General features: G+C 40.6%; 1 protein-coding gene across 1 annotated transcript; it reads left to right on the top strand.

Moving 5' to 3' along the window:
* Window positions 1-10,876: 10,876 nt before the first annotated feature.
* On the top strand, window positions 10,877-17,792 carry PIGA (phosphatidylinositol glycan anchor biosynthesis class A). The gene is made up of 5 exons (XM_061453141.1): window positions 10,877-11,605; window positions 12,160-12,292; window positions 13,370-13,502; window positions 14,920-15,126; window positions 16,595-17,792. The coding sequence occupies exons 1-5, from the start codon at window positions 10,954-10,956 to the stop codon at window positions 16,835-16,837; spliced, it is 1,368 nt and encodes a 455-aa protein (XP_061309125.1). The 5' UTR covers window positions 10,877-10,953; the 3' UTR covers window positions 16,838-17,792.
* The last annotated feature ends 3,427 nt before the right edge of the window (window positions 17,793-21,219 follow it).

The following is a 21,219-nucleotide window of genomic DNA, read 5'->3' as shown; positions in this document are numbered from 1 at the left end:
GTTTTGCTTTTAGCTTACCATGCTATGAAAATCTCTCTTTTGCACTGAGATTCCTTTCACCGGTGTGAGGCTTGAGGAACAGTGTTTTACCCAAATCAAATACAAGGACAGAATTATTTTCTGAGCCACTGAAGTCAGGACTGAGCCAGCCCAGAGAAAATATTGTCAGCAGTAATCCTGAACTGGAAGTGATGGTCTTGATTACTGAATAATTTTTCCACTTTGATAAATTCTCCAGCTCTGCATTGCATTGTGAATGGAGGGAATAGAGCAAATGAAACAACCACCACAGAGATGGAGAGCTTGACACAACACAGGGAACAGAAAATGGGGTTTTGATGCACACCTCAGATTTCTTCTTTATACTTCTATAGGGAAAAAATAGATTGGTTTAAAATAATATCAGACCTAGTCCTGTAAAATTGATTGAATTTTGAACAAAGCACCAAACAATTTAATGTGTCTCTTGTTAGAGTAAGCCATTTAGGATTTGACCCTGTGTGAGTGCTCTGAGCGCTTCCTAAGCTGTTTGTGATCTAGGTCTGTGCAAACACACTGGCCCGCTGCTTTTGTTATCTGTGCTGGGAACTGGCCTGGGTTCCCCTGGCCAAGCAACACAGTCTGCCCTGTGAGCATGCTAGGTGGAGCCCCTGCAGCAAGCTTACCTTCTGGTCCTCACTGGGCTCACCTGCTGAGGGGTTTCCTCCAGAGGAAAGGCCACATGCAACTAGCCTTCGCTTTGCATGGACGAGGAGAATGTGACCCTAGTACAAACCCAGGTGAATCACCTTGGTAGCAGCACACCCTCACATTTCCCTCACTCCGAGAGGCTCTAAATTCTGACACATGTACATGGTGGGTGAAGCCCCTGAGCTATGTAAGGGTGCATAAAAGGAACGAACTGCCCATCACTTTTCACCCAGCTCAGCTGGGGGTACCCCAGTTTTGTGGTTGGATTGACAATAGGCTACACCATTAGGATATTCCTCAGAAAGTAAGGGAGCTGCAGAGGTAAACCAGACACTTAACTGGTGGCACCAGAGGCATATGGAGTAAAAACTGTACATGAAACTATACAACAGTATTTGCACAGCTAAATTCTGTGGGAAGAGCTTAAGCTTTTGTATTTCCAAGCTTTTATTAAATTGAAGTTCAGCAACTGTAACCCTGCATTAATTATGCCTGAGTTTCAGCAGCATTGATCTGTGGAGGCTTCCTCACTTTTCTGTCCTGACTAGTTAATATTAACTTCTTTCATAAAATAGAATGGCTTCAACTCGAGAGACAAATACGTCTGCTTCAAGTACAGAAGACTTTTAGATAAAGCAGTTACTGAAAGGCTGAAAACCATGTTCGAAAACCATGTTCAAAAACCTTTCCCAGTGAGGCACAGAGGGATTTGAACATGAACCACCTTACACCCAGAAGAGTGCTATAGCCATTAGGATACTCAGGCTAGAAAGGTACCATCACTGTCCACCACTGTGAACCCTGCTCTGAGGTTTTCATGCCTAGACCACTGAAAAACAGACCTGTGCCTGGAGGTCTAATTTGGGACTGAAGATCCCAAAGGGAAAGAGTGAGATCTTGCTGTGCATAGCAACATTTTGTGCTTAACTCTTGCAGATCACTTTGTTAAATATTTGTGTAAATATTTATGGTAGAAACATGCTCAAAGGAGAATGTGTGATCTTCAAAAACACACCTGAAGGTCCGCATAAAATCCAGTGTTATTTCTACATTTAATCCCCTACAGTGTCTTTTACCAGTGAGGGATTTCCATTTTGCAGCAGCAGTGTGCCAGACAGCTTGTGGATTCAGAACAGGTCTTAGGCTTACTGCAAAGGTAGAAAAGGAAAGTGCTTGTGGTGGCATTCACTAACAAGAGTGACCTAAGCAGCCAGCACACTTAAATATTTATCTAGTTTATAACTTCATTGCTCCTTAGAGACTGTTAGCCCTGATTTCCAGAAACCTTATGAATGTACTTTCTCATGCTTTAAATAGGATTGTCGACTCCAGTACACAAAGCTGAAATGCACACTCAGACCTCTGCAGGGTAAGTCTTGGGGCGCATGTGTGCATGCACACGTGTGAATATGCACACACAACGCACACACAACTTCACCCTCAGCTCTTTCCCTTCCGGTGTAGCACAGGACCTCACACAACTAATTCTCTCTCTGTTAACCTATTAATCTGTCACCCAGTCCACGAGGTCACAAAATGACGTGGAGGTGATCACCCACATTGTGCCAAGGCTGGTATGGGAAGGGGAAACTCTTGCTCATGCTGGCATCCCATACTCAAGGATTCCACACACACCAGGACAGTTCTGCAGTCCTGTAGCCTTCCCCTGAAACTCAGCATGATGGATGCACCCCTTCTAACTTCACCTAAGGCACAGCACTGCCCTGGGCAGGAATGCAGAGACACCTTAATGCTCTGAATTGACCAGATTCCTACTTAATCTGCATAGGAACATAAAAATATTTTTCACTAGCCATGTAAACTAATTTCTTTAGTATGAGCACTGGCCATTCTTCCCCTCCTGTTCTGTTGCCTTCTCTTGAAGAAAGGATAGGGAAACATTTGGAAGGGAAAACTTGACCCACCTACATTTTGAGCTGTATTTGTGCACTCCTGTGCTTGCAGGACAGGCATCTTACAGCTTCTTTCTTTTACAATGAATCCCCATCCTAGCAGATCTTCTGCTCCTTAGGCCCTGTGGCAGCCTGTGCATTGCAGCATGCTTCTCTTTTTCATCCTACTCTCCTATAAGATTAGAAGATGACCAAAGCTAGAGTGTATACTGCATATTTGTAACATTTCACTGAAATACTACGTGGAAAAGATCAAGAGTTTAAGCACAGCACTGTGAATGCCAGTGCTGCCTGGTGGTCTTCACTGTCACAGCCCCAAGAAGATCGAGATATCATTAACACTGTGGCATAGACATAAATCCCTTACATGGAAAATGAGGGCTAACAGGAGACTCTGAGAGGAAATGGAAACATGAGCAGAAAATTAGAATTAGATGAGGATTTAAAAAAACCCATAATGTTATTTTATTTGAGAAATTCTAGATTTTTCTATCAATTTAAAAATATTCAACAAACTTTAAAATATAAATGCTTTATGTTATCTTTCACATTGACACATCAGAATTTAATAATATTTACTATAACAATTCAGAAGATTTAAATGAGGTGTATAAAATTCATAGTGGATCTGTTTTTTGACTGATATCATTAGCTCTTAACCTATGACTAAATGACCTTCTCAGAGGGAAGGTTATTGAGCAGAGAAATGGTCTCTTTGAAGTTTGAAATGGCTTTTATTACCATGTTCAGCATGACTTGCTTTTTAAGCATATGGACATGATTTACAGATTTCATAGCCAGAATAATAATGCTAAAAATTCCTGCTATGGTGGTTTTAAAATTTTTATATATGAGGGAGGTTTTTAATGTGATATTTGGATTATGGCCTCTACATAGTCTTGCTTATAATAGCAATGAGAATACTTACACAGTAATTGTTAATTCTAAATGAATACACATGAAGTTTTAAAAAATTAAGTTTTTACCAGCTAGTTTTCACTAGCATGTGCTTTTTCAGGCAGGGGGCAAAAGAAAAGACTGAATGAGAAAAACAGCAAAATATGCACACTGCATTTGAAAGACGAAATTTTTATACATTTGCAAAAAATTACACTTGACTTCCAGAAGGAGAGAGGGATGTGTGATCCTACAAAATGCCAGTGACAATGAAGAAATTCAAGCAAATCCTGAAAGTACGGCTATTATTTATTTCAAAAAACATCATATGTCATTTACTGTGACATTGCTCATAGCAAGCATTATTCATAGGAAGCTTGACAGACCCCATAAATCCTGTCATACTGATATACACTGCAAACATATATATCTGTATGTAACCTTTGCACATCAACTCCAGCTGACTTTTAAGGTCCCTTCCTGTCTTCCAGCCAGGGGAAAAAAAAAAAATGCATCTACATTTTTAGGGGGGTTTTGTTTGTTTGTTTTTCTTGTAACCATTGTAAGTCAGGAGTTACGCTAATTAAATGAAGTTATTTTACTATTTTGCTCTATGTAGTATAAAAAAAATGGGAAACCTTGAAAACCCAACCCAAAATTTGTGGAAGATCCTTCAAATGCCCATTTCCCTTGTATTTTCTAAATATCTGATGTGTTTCAACTTTAAAATATCAAAGAGGTTTTCACCTTCCAATTCTGGATTTAGGGAGTGAATTAGTCTCTCTGGAACTACAAGTGGTTACCAGGAGAAATGAATCTATGTTCTCATTTATTACAGTCTATATTAAAAACCAAACAAGTCAGAAGTTACAAATGGTGTACTGCCATTCATTTTATTCCTGTCAGACTCCTACATCAGCAATTACTCAAAAACTTCAATGAAGAATTTCCACTCGGGGGGGGGGGGGGCAGGTGTGGGGAGAAAGTCTGTTTTAAATTAAGCTAAAAGGAAATTGCTCCTTTAGCCAATAAGGTAAAATGAATACATAAAAGGATGCTGTCAGGGCTTGGTCTGTATTTTGACTTCTATGCCATTAACACCCTTCTTTGCTTCCATTTTTATCATACTTTACAATACTACTCAATGTGAAAGGTCCTCCCAGGTTGAGAGCATTGATGATCCATGACTTAGTATGAACTTCTTAATTTCTTAAACATCAAAAGCTACCTTTAAAATGTTTATGGATGAATAATCAATCATTTGAATGTAGTCTACATTAGTTCATAGTAAATATTCTAAAATGTAACAGTGGTTGCATGAAAAATATCCAGTAATTAAGTGTGATTACAAACTAATCATTAAGAAAAGAAAGTAACAGAGTAGGAAGCATTCCCCCTACTCTTCTGCCCGACTTGTTTTGCTAGTGATATTTTTAATCAGTGAACACTGTACCTCTAATGTGTGGCTTATCACAGGTCCAGCTGAAACTGTGATGCAAGATACCAAGACTAACCCATCAGTTTCTGTCAAGTGACTCACTGGCAAAACATTTATCCAAAACCCAGATCCCACTGCCTTAAGCACATTCATGTGCCTCTTTTGCTCTTTTTTCTTTCTTTCTTAGGAAAGCATTTCTTGCTCCCTAAGAACAGGCTAACTGTTCAAAATTGTGTTTGAATACTCAAATATGGTTGCACAGTGGTTATTTAGCTTCACTCTTCAGAATTAAAAAAACAATGTAAGTGATGAAAATCAAAGAAAAGGTCAGCATATTCAGAACTATGCAACACTTCTTATCAGTACTGCCTCCATAATAAACTGCAATATTTGCCTGCAGCTCAGTTCCAAAGGCATGTCGTGAAAATCCCTTCTAGTCATCTGGTCTCTCTGATCTGTCATTTCCCTGGACATCCCCTTTTGAGACTACCCACAGCTAACTTCTGAAGTTTTCATAGCTAATGGTGCCTAGGCCTCTCTACCTGTCCCCTCGAGGCCAATCACCTGATAACCTTGCTCTGCTCCATATTAATTAAATTAAACTCAGCGCACTTATTTCCAGGCTGCACAAAGTTGAAATCTGTGGCTTCTGTTTCAAACCTCAAAGAAGGGTTTTGCATGCCTGGAAGCCTCACTAAATCTTTCCAACTCTAACAGCCAAATAGAAATTACTGCTTCCTCTGTGGACTTTACCTTCATTTTATCTTTAGATATTTAAGGCTATAATAACACTATTAACTTAAAGAAACACTTGTTTAATTTAATGGATTTAAAAGTATAGTTACAATTAATTATTCTTGCTTTACAGTTTAAATCTGGATAGATGCTATCAAAATACTGGATAGTTCATGTTTAGTTTCTATAAGAAACTTTAATTCAAACTATAGAGAGCAGGCAGGTACTACATTAACGGGTATCATGAGCACAGAGAACAGTGCTGAAAACGGTCAGGAGCATGCATATGGTAAGAGCATTAGTAGCAGGAAATAATACATATCAGACGCAGGTTCCTCAGCTTTTCACTGAGAGTTTTTTGCCTCTCCACCAGGACAAACACATTTTAAGTTTCCAATAGCTCCATCTGCTGTTGTCACTGCACCTTTTTCTTCCTCCACCAAGACCTGTTTTAACTTTCAGTTAAACCTGTTTTGTCAGCATTTTCATACCAAAACCCCTCTGAATGTTCTGTCACTTCAGTTTGGATTGACTCTACAACATAAATTTCCAGGATTTTTTAGAAGAGTTGGTCAAGTACAGTCTTAAAATTACAAACAGGAGACCTCTAAGACAGGCCTTCTCTTCTAAGGCTGCTGAGATGCATGAATGCTAAAGCACTTTGATGTGGCCTCAAAGCTGCAGAAACAGAAATTTAAATCTGCAACTAAATGGACAGTAAAATCTAGCAAACCTGGGGAAAAAAAAATAAACTCAAGTCTAGTTTGGTCAACAGGCTGTGGCTTCGTAACAGCTGATACCAGATCTGTGTGTTACTGCATCTCACTTGATCCAGAACAGACACAGGCAGAATTGAACTTCTGTCAAATTAGTCAGATGACTGGTTAGAATTGATGCTGGTTGTGTACTGGCCACAGGACAGATACCCCTTAGGTCTGCCAGTACAAAGGCTCTTCTGACAGATTTCAAACATCAGGGAGAGCACAGCCATTGCTTTGCATTGTGTGCCCAGTAATTTCTTCTGCCCTGTTCAGGGAGCCCTTAAGCTGGATCACGAACTCAGCTGACAAGGCAGAAGACAGCCAGCATTCAGGCTTTGTTGTTAGGGACGAGGAAGGACACTGAGATCAGGCACTCAGGTGCTGAAATGGTCCCGGCATGGAAGTGGTAAACAGCTTACGTCTAGGTGGTGTAAAAGACATTAATCCACAGCATTGTCAATACACTCCAAGCAGCTGCCCTGTACTGGTAAGGACAGAGACACAATCTGTGTGCAAGCACAGGGGACTAGAAGCCATTCCTGGTATATACCCCCAACTGCTCCCAAGCTTTCCTGCTCTTTGGCACCTACGCTGCCTGATTTCAGAGGATACATGTCCTTTGTGGTGGACATCACACTGAGATTTGAAAGCAAAACAACATCTTAAATGGAGGCAGTGGCAGAAAGGTGCACCAGGTGTTCAAGTCAAGATAGGAGGTGATGAGAACATTCTAAGGCCTGGATGCTTTCTGAACCATTGGTCTAGCGGACAACTTGGTATTTGATGCCATGATTACAACCAAAGAGATCTCTAAGAACATCAGAGAGATGAGTATGAACATGGCTTCACGTCCATACAGGCTTAGTTGGAGGGACTTCATTTAGATCTTCATTATATCAAATTAATAGAACTCTTCAATCTCTAGCTGCTAGCTGGTACCATCCCAGACAAGGCAAAGGAATGTCAGACTATGTTAATATCTAAGCTGACCCTACCAGGATGCCAGAATGACACCAATAATTGGTGACCTATTGTGATTGGATCAACTATTTTAAGGTTATTCTCTAGAATTTTAACAGAAAGGCTGACCAAGGCATGTCCCATTAATCCATGACACAGGGGATTTATAAGATCAGCAGGCTGTTTAGAAAACCTAAAATTATTACCGCTATTAATCGGAAATGCAAAAAGGGAACATCAACCCTGGGAGTTGTTTTTGTTGATGTAGCTAAAGCCTTCAACAGGGTGAGTCATTTTCACATCATCACAGCTCTTAAGCAATCATATTGTTGCCCTGATTTTGAACAATGTTAATACCTACACTGCCCTGAAGAATGAATAGTTGGACCCTATGGGGATCTGGACTGGTGTAAATCCAATGTCTCCAGTATTGTTTAACTTACCTATGGACCCCTTACTGTGTAAGTTAGAGGAGGAGGGAAACAAGATCCAGCATTGCACGAAAATTGTAACAGCTGCGGCTTTTGCAGAATACTTGGTTCTGTTGAGTGGGTGCTGGGAAGAAATGCAGGAAATTATGGAAATTTTAGAGGTCTCCAGTGATCATCTGCCAGCCTGGGGACAGAGTAGCAAATTCAGCCTAAGAGGAAGCTGAGAGGAAGATTACAGAGCAGAGTATATCAGCAGAGAGTTTTCCTGCATTTTCAAGAACACCAAAGTGGTCTCCTTGAGGCAAAACAGTATCTGCTACCAGAACAAAGCCACAGGAGTCTTTTTCAGTGTCCTTCATCTTCTCTCTTCATTAACTAGATTTATTAGGGTGCTTTAGGGAGCCCTGGAGGACTAGTTTAACATCTTTACTCACTGGTTTAACATCTTTACTCTCTGCTTTACATATCCCACAGTCTCCCTCTGACCTTGTATGTGATTTAAGTGAAGGAGTGAATGCAATGAGTTTATTTTAGAAAGGCAGAAAATTTTATTTCCTCTTCAGCTGTTGGTCCCTTCACAACAGCTTCACCTGAGATCAGGGCAGGACAGACTCGGGGTCAGCCCATGATCAGTTACAGTTCTGTGGATACGCAACACAACAACACAGCCAGCAGAAAGTGTGCCATACCCCACCCTCATGAACCAGCCATGGACAGAAAATTTAGCAGTACCTTTGCCAGCTTCACAGTGGCAGATTTCTCTCCTTTCCATTAAGGTTTTGTTTTTTCCTAGCCTTCTTGGTAGACAATTTTTTTGAGGTCATTTGGACACGACAGCTGCTGATATAGGGGGACTGATTTGGACCACTGACAGACACGACATTAAGCACAACTAGACATGTTTAATGAAGAACACAGATGTCAGATGACCAGAGCTAATACATTGGGCCAACGGCAGGAAGGCTTGGCGAACATGCTTTTCCTGACCTCCTTCAGAAAGATGTTCAGAGCCCATGGCCAGCTGCTGGGAAAGCACCAAGCCCTCTCCAAAGCTCAGATAAATATACAGGGATAAAAACAAATCACAACTGCTGTGGCATATAGAGAGATTTCTGAGATTAAACAGATCTGTCCTATGGAAGGTTTTGCAGGTTGGTGCCAGTATTCTGGATTTGCACAGTGGTTGGTCAGCATTGGCTTATGAAATGTGTCAAATACCACTTCTTTTGCCAAAGAGAGGGGCTGCTGTGTTGAATACTAGTTACAATTTCTCTTTGTATTTTTTAAGCTTGCATACCAAGAATTACAACGTCTCTAGACAGCACACAAAGGATCTAGCATATAAAAAAAAAATAAAGAAAGAAAGAAAATCTTCCAAAAAGTATTACAAAGTATTTTGTTTCTGACAGGCTGCAGTTTCTTCTGAGAATGAAGATCCCGATGGCCTCCTGGCTCCCCATCTCTTCTTTCACAGCAGGATACCTGCTACTGCAGGTGAGAAGCCTCCCCACTTCTGACCTCATCAGCAGCTTCTTATCCTGAAATTCAGGTTCCTGCCACCCCAGAGGAGTGCCTCATGATGAAATCAAGTTTGCCAATACTGGTCTTGCCTTTCTGAACACGAGATAAATTCAGTCAACAAGCAATGTTTTTGTTCTTCTGCACACTATCTTTCATGTCTTTTCAGTCCCCAGAATGAAGAGCCTGATTTCCATCTTGGTCCTTCTTGGGATTGGTGTCTCCAAACTGCATCTTGTCCTAACCAGGAATCTAGCCAGCAGTCCAGCTTAGGTCAGCTTATACTGCCATCCATGACACATATTTGCACAGGAGGAGTGATGAATCAAATCTGACAAAATTCGTACCAGAAATCTTGGCAACGAGAAGTAGCTGCCAAGCAGAATTTTGGGCACATGTAGAAAAGGGATGAACAACCCCAGCCCACTGAGGTAACATCTTTCTTGGCAGTCAGCTGCAATCAGGCCAGTGTTGGAGCTGCGAACAGCTGATTGCAAAACTCTTTTGAGAAGACCAGAAATACAAACCCAAGTGATGCCCACCCAGGGTGCCAGAGCACAACTCATACAACCCAAATGTGTTTCTCAAAGCTGACATGCCTGGCCTGTCTGTAAAAATGGTGGTATTTGTATCTTATTTTCATTTAGAGAGAGCAAGCTTCCAGCACCTGTGGCAAGAGACAGTATTTCAGGAGTTTCTGTTGTGGCTGAGTCAAACGCTCCACCAGAACAGCTTCTCTGCAGGGCAGGGCAAAGCCTTTGGAGTTTTAGAGGACACAGCTCACTTGATAAACCACTTCGGACTACGTTTTTGTGCGCACAAGATTATTTAGGGGCATTTTATCTGAAGCAACCTGCCGAGGCTGGCTTCCCCCCACATTAACGACAACGCTCTAGTAGGTGAAAGGACGCCCCGCCCTCCAGTGCCAGGCCGGAGCACCAACAACAGACCTCAAGCACCGCCCGCTGCCCCCTCCCCTCCCCTCCCCTCCCCTCCCCTCCCCTCCCCTCCCCTCCCCTCCCCTCCCCTCCCCTCCCCTCCCCTCCCCTCCCCTCCCCTCCCCTCCCCTCCCCTCCCCTCCCCTCCCCTGTACCGGCGAGTGGGGCCCACCCCACTTCCGTTAGGGCCTTTCTGCTCGCGACGGCTCCGATTGGCGATCTCCTTTTCCCGCGTGATGCAGCGCAGGACGGCGATTGGCTGCGTCGCTGAGCGGGGCTGGAGGCGGGAGCACTGGGGTGCGGTTGCCGTGGTGACCGGGCAGCCGTTTCCGGAAATGGGAGGGCGGCGGGGAGTACCCAGGGAGCGCTGGCGGGCGGCAGGTACGTGCACGCACACGCCCCCTCCCCCTTCCTCCCTCCCCACTCATTCCGCCCCCCTTCCTCCCCCCCCCCCCCCCCCCTCCCGAGACGGCCGCCGGTTGCTGGCGCGATCGCCGTCTTAAAGGGCCCGCGGCGGCTTCCCCTCAGGTGCGTGTTGTCCGGCGCGGGAGGGATGGCCGGGCCTGGCGGCGATGGAGGGGACGTCGGCAGCGAGGGGGCCGGTGGTCTTTTTGTGCCGCCGGCGGCGAGTGATGTCGACTTGTGGTTTCCCCCGGCAGGAGCGGGCCCGGGATGTCGGCCGGGGTCCCGGAGGGGCGTGCGCACAGCGTCTGTATGGTGTCGGACTTCTTCTACCCCAACATGGGGGGCGTGGAGAGCCATGTATACCAGCTGTCGCAGTGCCTCATCGAGCGGGGCCACAAGGTCCTGGTGGTCACCCACGCCTATGGCCAGCGGAAGGGAGTCCGCTATCTCACCAACGGGCTGAAAGTCTATTACTTGCCCCTCAAGGTCATGTACAACCAGTCCACCGCTACAACGCTCTTCCACAGCCTGCCCTTGCTCAGGTACATATTTGTGAGGGAGAGGGTCACCATTGTCCATGCCCACAGCTCCTTCTCTGCCATGGCCCATGATGCCCTCTTCCATGCCAAGACCATGGGGCTGCGAACGGTGTTCACAGACCATTCTCTCTTTGGGTTTGCGGATGTCAGCTCGGTGCTTACCAACAAACTTCTGACGGTGTCCCTGTGCGATACCAACCACATCATCTGTGTCTCCTACACGAGTAAGGAAAATACGGTGCTGCGAGCAGCTCTGGACCCTCGGATAGTTTCTGTCATCCCCAACGCTGTCGATCCCACCGACTTCACTCCAGACCCGTCAAGGAGGGATGATGCTACAATAACAATTGTGGTTGTCAGCAGACTTGTATACAGAAAAGGTAATGAGAAAAAAAATGTAAGTTTATTTTGGTTGTATTTTTCTTTAAGGTATGTCAAGAAAGGTCTTGGTTAGGTACCACTTAAGCTATGTCTGTGGTATAGATTGGATTTTAAATGGGAGTTGGGAGATGGCAGTTCTGTGCTTTTGTGTCTCTCCATTCAAGAAAAGGAAATGTATGTTTCAGTTTGTGCATGTTGTGTTCTGAGGTATATTTCTTTTGTAATATTGGAGGTATTCAAAACTGAAATGTGTAAAATTGAAAGTTTGGCTTACATGGGTGTGGGGTGAGGGGGTGAGGTGTGTGATCTAGGCCCTAATCTATATATTCTGTTAGAAATGTTTTAACTGTTTTTTAATTAAGCAACAGCAACTTCACGTGATTTGTGTAAGAGATCACAAGTTGTCTTCTTTTCAGCATTTTGTGTTCAGCAGTGTATTTGTCTTCAAGAGACTTATCTTTTTTCTTCTTTTGAATATATAGCAGCAGGTTACATCATGATAGGTTCTAAAACCAAACGCATTAATGGATTGCCCTAAATTTTCTACTCTTAGGTATAGATTTGCTTAGTGGTATAATTCCTGAGCTCTGTCAGAAATATCCAGAGTTACAGTTCTTAGTTGGAGGAGAAGGACCAAAGCGAATCATACTGGAAGAAGTCCGGGAAAGATACCAGCTGCATGACAGGTTTGTTACTTGCATGTCTATGACTCTTCAGTGTACTTTAGGTGTGGGGAAAGCAACAGCAACACCCTTTCTGCCTACCTCCTTCCCCTAAAAAGAAAATAAAACCTGAGGCTGAAGAAGATGAGAACTATTGAAGGCAAGGCAGCTAGACCAGATGCTAACTGAAGGCTTAAAGTTGGACTGTGATCATGCAAGTTAACTGATAACAATAGGCCTTGTATGAACCTTCACTTGAGTCAGATAAAAGCTGACTTAGACATAAATTTATCATATTCCTCTCTAAAATAGTGCTGTTTGGATCACAAATGACTGTATGGACTAACATGTTAGACAGCTAGTTTGTGTCACTGCTGCTTATGAGGGTGACTGTTAGTAATTTATTTTATTATTTCAATATGAAACTCTTCAGGTAATGCTTATCTAATATGTGTTCTTGGGGTACTGCAAACATGTTCCCTGGTGCTACTGTGTTATCAAAATGTTTCTGTAATACATGTGCATTTGTATATTTCTTTGGGGTTTAGTTACTGTTTGAAGACAGTGTTTGTGGCAAAGACAAGGTTCTTAATTTTCCATTTCCTTTTCTCTGTCTTTTGTCACTCCTTCTGTACTTCAGTTAGTGATTACTCTGATAAAATTATTTGTTAGTATCTTTCTTATTCCACCTTTTTCTGTTTCACAGTTTCCAAAATAATAGATCCTGATCGTTGTATGCTAAATACAAGTCTGAGATTAATCAAACCTTGCATTGAAATTACAGATAATACATCTAAACAAAGAAAGGGTTACAAATATTAACTGGATTAATCTGTGTTCTCTTACAGAACTAGAAAGCTTAGTAGCAATGTTTTGAAAGCGATTACCATTAAAACAAACAGAGCAGCTTCTCCTCCCAGCTTTGTTTTCAGAAGTTTCTTTTTGTGCGAAAATAAGAAGTAGAATCTTTTATTTCCCTATTGGTGGAAAAATTTAGAGAAAACAGAACGAAGGTGTCTGTATTCCTTCTTCCACTACATAAGTGTAAACCATTGGAATATTTTTCAGAATATGTGTAACACTGTACCCCTTTATATGCAGGGTGCGTCTCCTAGGAGCCTTGGAACACCAGGATGTTAGAAATGTCCTAGTCCAGGGACACATTTTTCTCAACACTTCCCTCACAGAGGCCTTTTGTATGGCAATTGTGGAAGCAGCAAGCTGTGGTTTACAGGTAAAAATAAAAATCTCAACTATCTAGAATGCATGTATCCATTTTAAACAAAGTTCATGATTAAATAATACATGCTTGTTAACACTTGATTTCGTCTGAGGCTCTGTCTTTACAAAGGTGAGCAAATATAATCCCTGTTTACAGATTACCTGGAAGCTGAGACAGAAGGGTTAACTGAAACTGCTTAAGCTCCCAGAAGAAACGTGCAGAATTGGCAATAACATGTAGATCTGCTGACTCTCAGTTTTCTGAACTAACCAGACTGCCTCTCCATTATGCTATTTTGTATGTACTCCTTTATAGAGTTTTGGGGTAGTTGATGTTCATGAAGTTTTACTTTGACCTTATTTTAAGAGGAGGTGTGGAAAAATGGCTTATGAGCATGGTCAGTCAGGCATATTAATAGCCACACTAAACCATTGTACTAGAACTGTTTTCTTCCTGCACCAAGAACTGACAGTTTTTTTCTTACATTAACTGCGGTTGTATCTGCCTTTACCATGTAGGGTTTCAAGATAAGAGTTGGAGAGAAAGAAAACTGTGAAATCCCTTTCTGGCCAATTGACAACCCAGATTGTCAACTCAAAAAAGTTAAATCAACAGCCATCAAAAGCTTAGATTCTCACAAAATACGAAGAAACATTTTTTTAAAAAGTCAGGCTGAGAAGAATACCTAATATACACAAAGTATAGGAAATGCGAGGGACCTTTTTTTTACTTCAGTATCCTTTGACACTAGTTACTGCCTAGTTGTGGTAGTTATTTCCCTGTCATCTGTTTTACTCACTAGAGCTGAGAAAGTTCTGCAATTTTCTTATTGTTGCCTGCTGTTTAGAGATGATTACATAATAGGAGTCTTAATATTTCTTAGTATTCATCTTAGTATTAGAGATGCGATTTAAAACCAGTATTTCAGATTAAAATTACTGAATTTTAAAAGTAATTCTTGTAAATGTTCAGTAGCCTAGAAAGCATAAACCAAAGGCAGATGTGTTAAAACTGTCCTCTCCAAATAGAGGTAAGTTTTCATGAGGGGCTACGGAGAGAAAGTCTAATATCTGGCTACACAGATTTAGTTGATTTAGTTGTATACCGTGACAAATACGTTTAGGTAAGATGTCTCATAAACCACTCATTAGAGTCTTCTGTTTTATCATGCTGCCAAAGAATCATTCTGAACATTGTTAAAGGTAATATACTATGCTGGGTCTTTCTGAGGCCTAAACCTTCTGTAGATTGCATACAGGTAAAATTTTAAAGAATGGTATTGGTCTTTGCCTTCATGGCAACCACTCATTGGATAATTTTTTTTCAGGTTCTTAAGTGCTGCATCTAAATAGTTTAATAGTGTCATCGCTCAATTTTACTGTTTTATTGTTAGGCTGCATATGTGCTATTTCTGTTGTTTCTTTCAAAGGTCGTGAGTACAAGAGTTGGTGGGATTCCTGAGGTGCTTCCAGAAGATCTCATTATTCTATGTGAACCCTCTGTGAAATCTCTATGTGATGGATTAGAAAAAGCTATTGCCCAGCTTAGAGCAGGAACACTACCGTCTCCAGAAACTGTTCATAATAAAGTAAAGACGTTTTATACATGGAGGAATATAGCAGAGAGAACTGAGAAAGTATGTATAACCACTTCTATTAAATTCTCTTAAGTACAGTTTTTAAACAGCTGCTGCTTTGAAACATTACTATGTACATTCTCTATATAACCTTTCAGTGTGATTTTTTTCAGTGTTTTCTCTGTCAAACACACATGGTTTTAAACAGGTTCAGAAAATACTTTTTCCCCGTATTTACATCCCTAGACATGTGCTGTTTTTTTCCTATTTGTATTTTTTTCTGTGTCATAACTACTGATTAATATTCTGAGGAACAGCCTAAATCTTTAGTTACATTTCTACTCATGCTTTAGTTTTGGTTTTTGTTGGTTGGTTGTTTTTTCCCAGTCTTCTTTTTTTGCATAACTGGAAAACATGCTGTGAAAGATGTCTGAAAAGGAAAAGTTCATGGCAAAGTTTTGTCTGCCACGTGTTAACAAGTGGTTTAGAATTATACAAAGTAGTTTAGTGCCAGTAGGCTGAACCTAGCTGAATTTTCATAAGCTATGGATGCAATGAAAATAAATTGTCACACTCCTGGGAATCATATTTCAGAATTACACACTTGAGTGTAGAAAGTCTGCTATAAGTGAAGAATGTTGAGCGCATTAATTTTTTAGCTGCCTGTGGAGATCTGTTGCTTTGACTTCAGCCCCTATGTTTTAGGCGAGACTGTAGCTGAATCACATGCCTCTTAATTACATTGTAGTGCACTCAGATGTCTCTCTAAGTATCCTTGAAGTGATGTGGGCAAAATGTAAGTGTAATTACGAAAAGTATGCATGGAACTTAAGTTGTACAAAAGAGAGTTGTTTGTTAGCTTATTGAGTTACTCATATGATGAAGTAGGCAGAGTTCTCAAGGAAGAAACTTTTTTGAGATGTGTGTAGTGGGTATTTATGAAACATGGGGCTGTATTTTTTAATTTTAGTGCTTGTAGTTAATATGCATATTAAGTCACTAGTAACATGTATTTGTCTTTTACATTCATTGAATTTTAAGCATTTTATTAAGAATTACTAGTGTTTCTTTAAATAAAAGTCAGTATCCTGCTATGGTTTGCTTGATTGTTCAAATACAGACATCTGGAAGATCAGCATCCATCTTTGAAAGTGTGGTGATTGCATGTTCAGACTCTTTTCCTGTGTCTGGTGTGAATGTAAGATTAGAACCCACTCAATTAATTAAAAAAAAAAACCTAACCCCCTCTATAGAATATTACAAGAGACAAATTAAAGCTTTCCTATTTAATGAAATACTCTTGAGGTCTGTCAAAAAACATTTATTTTCCTTTTACTCCTTAAAAAAAAAAAATGACGTTTCTGAATAGTACTTAAAATCTGCAAAGCTTTTTGGGGTTAGTATTTGTCCCATCTTGTAGTAAGGAATAGATAATTTATTTTGCATGCTGAAAACAAAGTACTGCCTGTTTTTCATGATAGAATCGACACTGATTTAAGTTCTTGCTTTCTGTCTTTTCTCCATTTAGGTGTATGACAGGGTTGCAGATGAAGTGGTTTTACCAATGGATGAGCGACTTAACAGACTTATGTCTCACTGTGGCCCAGTGACTGGGTATATTTTTGCTCTTTTTGCTGTTTTGAACTTCCTTTTCTTGGCATTTCTGAGGTGGATGACTCCAGATTCCATTATTGATGTTGCAATCGATGCCACAGGACCTAAAAGTGCATGGACTAAACAGTATTTTTTGGGGAAAAAAAGGAAGCATTAAAGAAGATCTTCCAAGCTCCTGAAGTGCTGAAATTGAGAGGAAAGGATGCATCAGTCACTAAAGGTTTTAATGCTTGCTGATAGAGACATTACTCTTAAAATTCCTCAGTTTCTTTCTGAAGTCCTTGGAAAGAAACTTGGTTAAATGTACTACCTCAATTTAGGATGATGTTTTAATTTAGTTTTGGATTCATACAAATTTATGGACATCTCTTTTGCACTTAAAATTGGAAGAACATGGGGTTTTATATGATTCAAAAGCCTTTGAGACAAAAGTACAAAATTTTTTCAACAACTTGAATATTACAGGAAGTGACTGTACACTTTACTGGTATTTGAAAAAGCAAAACACATGAATTATTAGCTTACAATAGTTTCTGCTAATTCCTCGGATTAACTGTGATTTCTATTTTGAGACTTATTTAAAAATTTTTCATTAGAAACCCAGCAACACATACCTTTTCCCTCCTAAAATGAAAACGGTACTTGAAATTAGTCATTAAGGCCGTTATTGTGGGAATGTTGGAGACTTATTTCCAGTTGTGTCCCAGTGACAGTGTTTTGCCTATGTAGTATTATTATATTAAAGTTCTTCCCTAGTCAAATTGGATCATCCTGTTGCTAAATTAAAACTCCATAATGATTTTTTTTTAATCTTTTCGGAGGTGCTAAATTTGTCCTGTTCACTTACATGTGTGAAAATGATGTAAAGCTGATGGTGTTTGTGTCTTGGTTTTTTGTTTTTGTTTTCTGTTTTTAGATTATATAGGTATAGGAATTCTATTCTTTAGAAGTAACACAGCCTTCAGGAACAACTCAGGCCTGAAAACTCCTCCAGCAGACTATGCCAAAGTGTGAAGTAATGTGTGTGCACACACACGAGAGAGAAATCTGTGAAGGGCTTAACAAGCACCGTCATGCTTTCTTGCTCTCTCCTTCCCCCCTCCCACGCCTTCTTAGTTCCCTTTCCCCCCCCCTTTCCCCCCCCCTTTCCCCCCCCCTTTCCCCCCCCCTTTCCCCCCCCCTTTCCCCCCCCCTTTCCCCCCCCCTTTCCCCCCCCCTTTCCCCCCCCCTTTCCCCCCCCCTTTCCCCCCCCCTTTCCCCCCCCCTTTCCCCCCCCCTTTCCCCCCCCCTTTCCCCCCCCCTTTCCCCCCCCCTTTCCCCCCCCCTTTCCCCCCCCCTTTTTCCCCCCCCTTTTTTCCCCCCTTTTTTTTCCCTTTCTCCTTACATATGACCAAAATGGCATTTCAGTCCATCTCTGGGAGGGACTGTGTTCAGTGTGTGTGATTTCTCCTAGACCACATCAGAGACACTGGACAGGTTCTGCAAATGAAATCCTGGAAAGGTATCTCTTAAATGGAAATAACCAATAGGTATGCTTTCCAGGGTGGGGAAAATAAAAAATTCAAAAGGTCTGGCTTCTCACATCTGTTAGCACTCTTATGTAATGTGTACCTGAGACAATAAGGCAGCACAGCACATTAATGTGTGAGAGAGGCATTTATCTCATTTATGTCAATGACCTCTAACACTTCCCCCTGATGCACTGGGTTAATTTCTTATTCAAGCATCACCGAAGACTAAACATCTCATGATTTTTATGCCTCTGAGTATTATGTGTTGTTGGACACTGTATTAATATTAAAACTGTGCAATATGAAAGTACTGTTTCCAAACCCTTGAAGGGCAGTATTTAAAACACAGCTTGTCAATATTGTGTTGTTTGTGTAGATATAGTTACACTAACATTTTATAATTCCATTGAACATATTTTCATGAAACACAGAAAAGTAATATGAGAGAAACTCCATAAACAGTCTATTTTCTTTTGCTAGATTTTTTTAGACTTTGATATGTAACATACGGTATGCATTGTTATTACAGTTTCAATTTTACATACTACCTTAAAGGTGGATGTCAGCTAAAGTGGTGCCACACTGACTATGGATAAACGGGTGGAATTAAGGTAGTTTACTTTTGAAAGTTACACTCCCCCCCATTCAAATTTATAGCAACTTTTTTAAAGTACTGATTACCCTTCCAGAAAAATATTATATATATTTATAATAGTATTCTCTTGATCGGTTTTTATTGCTTTTTGGTTTTCTGCAATATCTGCAAACAAATTTTTAACAGGATTGTGAGAATATTTAAAATACTTCTCTGTTCTGGAACATTGTGTACTTACAAATAACATAAAACCTTGTATTTACAGTTTTATTTAAAAGTTTATTAACCTTTCCATAAAGAATTAATATTTTTCGTTAATATTTGGGAACATACAATTAGAAAATACAGAAATATACTCCATATTGCTGCTTCCCATCGCTGGTGGTTGGACTTTTTGTGAGAAAGATGATTATTAAAAAATATTTTTTTTTGTATTAAAACACATTGTTTGTTGTGACAAATTGTCACAAAAAATCTAATCCATAACAGGTTTAACTACAACTATGCTGTTTCTAAAGTAATGCAGCTTGTATTACATGTAACTCTTTGCAGGACTGATTAACTTGCTAGCCTTGTGCAGAGGAGTAAGGGATGGTGTCATTTAGTTTTAAAAAGCATCAGTGGGTGAAATAAAATAATCACAGTAATAAACTTCCTGAACAGAGATAATGTGTATTTAGAAATGAGTAAAATAACTACTTAAAATGTCTAAAATGTTTCAGTTGTGCTTATAGGTGACATTTAATCATTGTGAAATACCAAGGAAATGTTACTAAAGAGAGAGTGATACTGAGTAATGTATTGCATAGAGCACAGACTAGTAAGAAGGAGGAAGGAACACCCAAAACCCACTTATATGGAAGATCCACTTCTTATGGAGAAGGTTCTGTTGGTCTACAATGAAATTTAATCCCGCAGGCACAAGGAGAAATAGTATTTCCAGTACCTTATGTGCAGACACTGTGAATTAAGGTATAGATTGCCTGCTGATAGTTGAGAATTGTATGTTAAACCAGAACAGGCATCAAGTAAAATATGACTGTAAGATTCATCTTTAAGATTGTGTTTTAGTGGATGTGGTAGATCTGTAAAGACGGCAAATACACTGTAATGTGCTTATTTTTGTGGTCAGGTTTTTCTGCATCTTTTTAAAATAAACATTTTTTTCCCTGTTTTCATATTTATTTCTCTTCACTAGTCTTTGGTTCGTTTTGGTTTTTTTTTTTACCTATATGCTTAGGCTTCTAAATAATTGTAAAAGTTTTGATGCGCCAGTAAAATACAGATATTATGTAAATAGATAACAAGAACAATCAATCTCAAAACAAAATTATTTTACAAACTTTTTAAAATTAAATAATATTTAGATATTTTTAATGTTTGATTTGCTGTCATTAAACTAGTCTTATCACATCTTCTATGACAGTAAGTAGTAGGTTGACTTCCACAATTTTTCCCAAATGCTAAAGCATTGGCCTTGTCAGATAAAAGGTGGGGCTTTTTTGTTAAGGGATCAAAACTGAAGGCAAGATGTGCTTCTGCATCTGTATTTACCATTGTATTACAATTATGCATTTTTCTTGTAAATGTAGCTGTGACGCGGGAGTCATGGACAACGCAGAGACGATCAATGCGATCAAGCGATTGCCAAATTTATTACAAAGCCTTAACTCCTTATATACTATTTCTTACATGCACTTACAGTGATTTGGCATATTATGATTGGAGACATGTCTTGAAGACCCTTAGTGACTAGCATATAATTGGTTAAGCACAGGTGTGAGAACTTGACCTCAAAAGCTTGCCAACAGTCCACAGTTCTCCTTAACTCAGTGAATTCCAGCTGCTTCTTATCTTGCTTGCTTAAGCTTCTTTGGACCTCATGGCCTTGCTGTATTTTTCAGGATTATTCAGAGTTTATGGACCAATTATCCATTCTCCTGTGAGAACACTGTCTCCACATCTCCCCCTTTTTGTTTTATATATGTTTTGGGTGACCCTACTTGAGCAGGGGATTTGGGCTAGATTGTATCTCCAACATATGCCAACTACAGGCTGCTGGGCCTGCCCCTTTTTTCTCCTGTATGGTTCTCTGACAACAGGGGAGGCCATCCCTCACATCAAGGTCTGGCATGGCATGTGTCTTCACCGCTCCCCGCCTGCTGGGTTGCAGCCAACAGCAGAGCTAAAGGTTCTTCTTGGTGGCAAACACAGAGGCCAAACCAGTCTTGCCCTTGACTGTGGTAGCAGGCATTTTGTCAGCCCCAGTCCTTGCACCTTGTTGTCAATGCACAGTTTCACCCGCTTCATCCAGTAACAAGTCGCTACTACAGCAAGGCACACACAAATTTACATTAGCAGAGTAACTATTACAGGTTGCAGCAGCATGTTGAAGATGCTGATGGCAGCGAGGGACTAGCCAAAAAAATTTCT

This window comes from Pezoporus flaviventris, unplaced genomic scaffold (assembly GCF_033815535.1).
Source record: "Pezoporus flaviventris isolate CSIRO_AGI_PZ_B2104156 unplaced genomic scaffold, CSIRO_AGI_Pfla_v1 ptg000015l, whole genome shotgun sequence".
Classification (NCBI taxonomy): Eukaryota; Metazoa; Chordata; class Aves; order Psittaciformes; family Psittacidae; genus Pezoporus; species Pezoporus flaviventris.
The sequence above is the reverse complement of the archived record's forward strand: the minus strand, read 5'-3'. Positions and strand labels throughout refer to the sequence as shown.

What these genes read in the sequence shown, in the direction of transcription:
- PIGA (XM_061453141.1), top strand. Translation starts at nt 10,954, where the DNA reads ATGTCGGCCGGGGTCCCGGAGGGGCGTGCGCACAGCGTCTGTATGGTG. An exon ending in CAGCAAGCTGTGGTTTACAG is followed by an intron (nt 13,503 to 14,919) that starts GTAAAAATAAAA and finishes TTTCTTTCAAAG; the next exon opens with GTCGTGAGTACAAGAGTTGG. An exon ending in TAGCAGAGAGAACTGAGAAA is followed by an intron (nt 15,127 to 16,594) that starts GTATGTATAACC and finishes TTCTCCATTTAG; the next exon opens with GTGTATGACAGGGTTGCAGA.